Source organism: Rana temporaria, chromosome 10 (genome assembly GCF_905171775.1).
Source record: "Rana temporaria chromosome 10, aRanTem1.1, whole genome shotgun sequence".
Classification (NCBI taxonomy): domain Eukaryota; kingdom Metazoa; phylum Chordata; class Amphibia; order Anura; family Ranidae; genus Rana; species Rana temporaria.
Genome location: NC_053498.1, coordinates 137075794 through 137083134, shown reverse-complemented (window position 1 = coordinate 137083134; position 7341 = coordinate 137075794). Strand labels below are relative to the sequence as shown.

Sequence of the window (7341 nt, the reverse complement as noted above, 5' to 3'; positions counted from 1 at the left end):
AGAAGCCTCTTCCTTATGTTTATGTCTGCTCAGCGCCATCTAGTGGCCATAGTGCCATATATGATTGAAATACCTAAATTAGAAGAATACAGTGTTATGGCCACTAGGTGGAGCTGACGATCATAGGAAATAAACACATTGGCCACAATATGGGGATTACGCAAGACAGTTGTGTGAATGTACATAGACCGGTCTGAATTGTAAATCGACCTCGTAGCGTTATGTATGTCTTTGTTTACATGCGATAGGTATTCAGAGATAACAATAACGTGTCATCTTAGTTTGTTTAGTAAAGTCAATAATATAATCTATAAAGAGTCATTGGAATGGATGAAGAAGTAGTTCACATGCAAAACATGTTCATCTCCAATGTATACAGATCAGATCAGACCTAATGTATATACCTCAGACCTCACCCTGGACGCAATGCATGCACTTCAGACCTCACCCTGGACGCAATGCATGCACCTCAGACCTCACCCTGGACGCAATGCATGCACCCCAGACCTCACCCTGGACGCAATGCACGCACCTCAGACCTCACCCTGGACGCAATGCACGCCCTTCAGACCTCACCCTGGACGCAATGCACGCACCTCAGACCTCACCCTGGACGCAATGCACGCCCTTCAGACCTCACCCTGGACGCAATGCATGCACTTCAGACCTCACCCTGGACGCAATGCATGCACCTCAGACCTCACCCTGGACGCAATGCATGCACCTCAGACCTCACCCTGGACGCAATGCATGCACCTCAGACCTCACCCTGGACGCAATGCATGCACCTCAGACCTCACCCTGGACGCAATGCATGCACCCCAGACCTCACCCTGGACGCAATGCATGCACCTCAGACCTCACCCAGGACGCAATGCATGCACTTCAGACCTCACCCTGGACGCAATGCATGCACTTCAGACCTCACCCTGGACGCAATGCACGCACCTCAGACCTCACCCTGGACGCAATGCATGCACCTCAGACCTCACCCTGGACGCAATGCATGCACCCCAGACCTCACCCTGGACGCAATGCATGCACTTCAGACCTCACCCTGGACGCAATGCATGCACCTCAGACCTCACCCTGGACGCAATGCATGCACCTCAGACCTCACCCTGGACGCAATGCATGCACCTCAGACCTCACCCTGGACGCAATGCATGCACCCCAGACCTCACCCTGGACGCAATGCATGCACCTCAGACCTCACCCTGGACGCAATGCACGCACCTCAGACCTCACCCTGGACGCAATGCATGCACTTCAGACCTCACCCTGGACGCAATGCATGCACCTCAGACCTCACCCTGGACGCAATGCATGCACCTCAGACCTCACCCTGGACGCAATGCATGCACTTCAGACCTCACCCTGGACGCAATGCATGCACCTCAGACCTCACCCTGGACGCAATGCATGCACCTCAGACCTCACCCTGGACGCAATGCATGCACTTCAGACCTCACCCTGGACGCAATGCATGCACCTCAGACCTCACCCTGGACCCAAGGCATGCACTTCAGACCTCACCCTGGACGCAATGCATGCACCTCAGACCTCACCCTGGACGCAATGCATGCACCTCAGACCTCACCCTGGACGCAATGCATGCACCTCAGACCTCACCCTGGACGCAATGCACGCACTTCAGACCTCACCCTGGACGCAATGCACGCACCTCAGACCTCACCCTGGACGCAATGCATGCACCTCAGACCTCACCTGGACGCAATGCATGCACTTCAGACCTCACCCTGGACGCAATGCATGCACTTCAGACCTCACCCTGGACGCAATGCATGCACTTCAGACCTCACCCTGGACGCAATGCATGCACCTCAGACCTCACCCTGGACGCAATGCACGCACCTCAGACCTCACCCTGGACGCAATGCATGCACCTCAGACCTCACCCTGGACCCAAGGCATGCACTTCAGACCTCACCCTGGACGCAATGCATGCACCTCAGACCTCACCCTGGACGCAATGCATGCACCTCAGACCTCACCCTGGACGCAATGCATGCACTTCAGACCTCACCCTGGACGCAATGCATGCACCTCAGACCTCACCCTGGACGCAATGCATGCACCTCAGACCTCACCCTGGACGCAATGCATGCACTTCAGACCTCACCCTGGACGCAATGCACGCACCTCAGACCTCACCCTGGACGCAATGCATGCACTTCAGACCTCAGACTGACCCCAATGTATGTATTTCAGATGTCAGACTGACCCCAACACTTGCAACTACTGCTAAGGGCAATTTAAAGTCAATAATTATTGTCATTACTATCATCAGTGCTCTGATTACAGTAAAGCCCCCCCATTGCCACAAATCAGTGCCCATAAGTGATACCAGTCAGTGCCCATCAATGCCCGCTCATCAGTAATGCCCATCTGTGCCGCCTACCAGTGCCCATCTGTGCCACCTACCAGTGCGGCATATTAGGGCCTCTTCATCAGTGCCAATAAGTGAAGGAGAAAAATTACTTTCCGTATTTGCCGGCGTATAAGACGACCCCCTAATTTTCCAGCTAAAATGCTGGTTTTGTGATATACTCACTGTATAAGACGACCCCTCACTGTGCCATTATACATGCCTCAATGTGCCAGTATGCCTACCTCACTGTGCCAGTATGCCTGCCTCACGGTGCCAGTATGCCTGCCTCACTGTGCCAGTATGCCTACTTTGACGATCTTCCTACCTTCTCCTGTTTGCAGAGTTTCTCAGGCTGCGGGCGTCCATTATTCAAAAGCCGCGCCTCCTCCTCAGGCTGTTCCGTGATAGGCGGAACACTAATTTTCCCAGTAGAGCCTCTGTTCAGTGTTCCGCCTATCACGGATGTCCTCTCGTCCCAGGATGAGAAGGCATCCGTGATAGGTGGTATAGGTGAGGTGTTTTCCGCGCCAACGTGATAAGCATAAATTAATAAATCACAAAGTGAAATAAACATATACTACTTACATAAACAAGCAGCTCCTCAAAAAACAAATATAAATAAATATACTGTGCAATATTGGTAATGGTGTGAGTGAGGGCGCTAAATAGCACCCTCACTCACACCCTTACCAATTCGTGATAGGTGGAACACTGAACAGAGGCTCTGCTGGGAAAATTAGTGTTCCGCCTATCACGGAACAGCCTCAGGAGGAGTAATAATAACTTTTTTTATCTAACGCCCCTGTCCCCGGTAGCTCGCGCTCAGAAGCGAATGCACACATAAGTCCCGCCCGTATATGTAAACGCTGTTCAAACCACACATGTGAGGTATCGCCGTGTGCGTTAGAGCGTGTGCAACAATTCTAGCACTAGACCTCCTCTGAAAATATTTACAGGTTACCAGTTTAGCGTTACAAAGCGTCGCCTATGGAGATTTTTTTTTTTTTTTTTTTTTTATTTATCATCAAAGAAGTCAGTCCAAACGGACCATCGCCATACAACAGTTACAGCATAGACACAAAAACTTATTTGCATACACTAATATACACGCGGGCCTACATTTATATGCATATTATTTCAGTGTGGCAGACAAATTTAACTAGGCCCCGCCAAGAGTGTGTCTCTCAACATTTGGAGTTATCAACTCATGCCCTGAAATCGTAGCCCGGGCGGACCGACCCCTCGTACCATTTTCCGTTTACAGTAAGTGAAGTGGAGTGAAGGTTAAAGAGTAGAGTAGAAAGAAGCAGAGCAAGGTATAGTAGAAGGTGGGTTGGGGAAGAGAGAGGGGGGGGGGGGGGGAGTTGCACGAGCAGGATGGGTGTAAAGCGCCCCTGAGGGCGTAGAGCTATGGAGATTTTTAAGGTTTGACGCCATTCCATGAGTGTGCACAATTTTAAAGCGTGACATGTTCGGTATCTATTTACTCGGCGTAACATCATCTTTCACATTTTACAAAATAATTGGGCTAACTTTACTGTTTTGTTATTTTTAAATTCATGAAACCGTTTTTTTTTTTTTTTTCCCCAAAAAAAAAAGGCGTTTGAAAAATTATTGCGCAAATACCGTGCGAGATAAAAAGTTGCAAGGACCGTCGTTTTATTCCCTAGGGTGTCTGCTAAAAAAAACATATATAATGTTTGGGGGTTCTGAGTAATTTTCTAGCAAAAGAATGATGATTTGTACATGAAGGAGAGAAGTGGCAGAATAGACCCGGTATGGAGGTGGTATAAAAGCCCGGTATGGAGGTGGTATAAAAGCCCGGCATGGAGGTGGTATAAAAGCCCGGTATTGAGGTGGTATAAAAGCCCGGTATGGAGGTGGTATAAAAGCCCGGTATCTAGGTGGTATAAAAGCCCGGTATGGAGGTGGTATAAAAGCCCGGTATGGAGGTGGTATAAAAGCCCGGTATGGAGGTGGTATAAAAGCCCGGTATGGAGGTGGTATAAAAGCCCGGTATGGAGGTGGTATAAAAGCCCGGTATTGAGGTGGTATAAAAGCCCGATATTGAGGTGGTATAAAAGCCCGGTATTGAGGTGGTATAAAAGCCCAGTATGGAGGTGGTATAAAAGCCCGGTATGGAGGTGGTATAAAAGCCCGGTATGGAGGTGGCATAAAAGCCCCGGTATGGAGGTGGTATAAAAGCCCGGTATTGAGGTGGTATAAAAGCCCGGTATTGAGGTGGTATAAAAGCCCGGTATTGAGGTGGTATAAAAGCCCGGTATTGAGGTGGTATAAAAGCCCGGTATTGAGGTGGTATAAAAGCCCGGTATTGAGGTGGTATAAAAGCCAGATATTGAGGTGGTATAAAAGCCCGGTATTGAGGTGGTATAAAAGCCAGATATTGAGGTGGTATAAAAGCCCGGTATTGAGGTGGTATAAAAGCCCGGTATTGAGGTGGCATAAAAGCCCCGGTATTGAGGTGGTATAACAGCCCGGTATTGAGGTGGTATAAAAGCCTGGTATTGAAGGGGTTAATAATAGTTTTTGTGCTTTTGTTCAGTTATCCTTTTATAGGACGTTGTTCTTATTTGCGTCTCTTTTTCTTGTGTAGCCTCCATTGGCCTGACTGAAGAACAGAAGGAATTTCAGAAGGTGGCCTTTGATTTTGCCTCCAAGGAGATGTCTCCTAACATGGCCTTGTGGGATGAGAAGGTAAGGGGCGGAGCAATGATGACATCATTATCAGCCCATCGGGGTGCCATGGAAAATGTTCCAATGCGTTGCGGTAACGTGCGTCCAATGGGTTGTCGGGATCAAAAACACTTTTTATTCCCTAGATTTCCTGGGCAGCCAATGAGGGTAATGGGGGGGGGGGAGGAGATGGGCATGGGATGGCACAGAAAGCAATACAATCCCCACGCAGGTTCTGCCTTTTACCCTTTATCTACAATTTTCTTTTGTGGTCTTGTGTCCCCATTTGAGAGATTTCTCTTCACTTCCAGTCCTCTGCCCCACCCCACTCTCAGGGGCAGGAAGTGAGGGCAGATATTTACCTTCTGCACCCCTAGCTGCCTCTTTGTCACAGTTCCTGTAGTTTCCGTCCTTGCTCAGGGCTCAGTGACAGTCTATAACTTTCAATGCTGCTGGCATCTGCTTTCTCAGTGCTGCTTACCTGAACTTTTGTAGGTAGATTCACAAAGAGTTAGGCCGGCTTATCAGTAGATAAGCCGACCTAACTCAGAATCTACGCCGACTTATGTTTAAGTGTATTCTCAAACAGAGATACGCTTAAACATATCTAAGATAGCACGGCTTGCGCCGTCCTATCTTAGATTGCAATATTTCGGATGACCGCTAGGTGGCGCTTCCATTGCGGTCGGCGTAGAATATGTAAATGAGTAGATACGCCGATTCACGAACGTACGCCCGACCGACGCAGTACTTTTACGCCGTTTACGTTAGAGATAGGCCGCCTAAAGTTAGAGCTTAGCCCTACATGGAATAGTAATGTTAAAGTATGGCCGCCGTTCCCGCGTCGAAATTCGAAATTTTTACGTCGTTTGTGTAAGTCGTCCGTGAATCGGGATTTACGTCGTTTACGTCCACGTCAAAATCAATAGGCCCGTGCGGCGTACTTAGCCGCAATGCACATAAAAATGTAGGCGCCCGGCGCATGCGCAGTAAAGAAAACGTCAAAAGCGTAAGGTCAAGCCTTATTAACATAAAACACGCCCCCTCCAACACATTTGAATTTAGCGCCCTTACGCCCGCCCGCTTTAGGCTACGCCGCCGTAACATAGCAGGCAAGTACATTGTGAATCATGTACTTGCCGCGCTAACTTACGGCGGCGTAGCTGAAATGCCTTAAGCTACGCCGCCGCAAAGTTGCGGCAACGTACGTGAATCTAGGCATTGGTTTTCACAGGAAAGGTTTACCAGTGGACAGTTCAGTCTCAAGTCAGTCTATTTAGCGTGAAAAGGGGGAGGAGCTATCGCGTCTCCTCCTCACATCAAATAACCCCCCTAGGGGAAGCGTTCTCCCGAGTCCAGCATTTGCGTCCATAAACACGAATGCCAGACTCGGCCCCAACCCCCAGCTCCCACGTCATTGGATTTGATTGACGGCAGCGGGAGCTAATAACTGCGCTGATATGAATCTATCCAATCAAGAGCCGGGATCCCGTGGAGAGAGGGCAAGCGTGTCCCCGCCGAGGGAAATACGGGGCTCAGGTAAGTAAAACTGGGGGGGCTTGTGACTGCCATAGGATGCATTAAGGTGAAAAAACACAAAGGTTTCTAGCACCTTATGGTTTAAAGTGCTATTAACCGCTTCCTGCCCGGCATATTGTCAAATGACGGCCGCAGGAATCTTTTGTCCCTCCGGGCGGCCGTCATATGAAGTCCTGGGATTCCCGCAGTGTGGAGCGGACTCGCCGCATCAAACTATCACAGCACTGAAAATTGGCCTGGTAATGATGGGGTATTACAGACTGGTATTGAAGTAGTTAATCTTCCATCCCGTTAATTACCAATGGTAACGATTTTGTGGTTTAGCTCTCCATCAAATGTCTATGGAGTGAATGTATAGTCAGCACTGTGTGATTATTTGTGTGTTGTGTTTGGCGTTGTGTTGCGTCTTCTCTATGGCTGCTTTTGTATAACACAACAATAAGACTCGCTAAACCTGAATCTATAGGTAAGGGGTGGTGGGAGACCGTTGCCTTTTGTGCGCTTATGTTGGCGTTCTATTTGCTGAGGCCCCATACATACAATACAATAGGAGCGCTTCATGGCGGCCCTCAAACGGGCGTCCGCCATCCTTGTAATGTACACAATAGCAGCTTTACATGAGAAATCTTATATGCAGCACAAGTCCGATGCATAGACTAGCACACCTCCATCCCCAATTACTCTATAGCAAGGGTAGGCAACATGGGGCCCTCCAG

The 7341-nt window shown here is 49.1% G+C and overlaps 1 protein-coding gene across 1 annotated transcript in view; it reads left to right on the top strand.

Moving 5' to 3' along the window:
* ACAD8 (acyl-CoA dehydrogenase family member 8) overlaps window positions 1–7341 on the top strand; it is a 34293-nt gene that overhangs the window by 341 nt on the left and 26611 nt on the right. The window contains exon 2 of the mRNA XM_040326364.1: window positions 5007–5107. Coding sequence (XP_040182298.1) covers window positions 5007–5107 — 101 coding nt within the window. The remainder of the gene's footprint in view (window positions 1–5006; window positions 5108–7341) is intronic.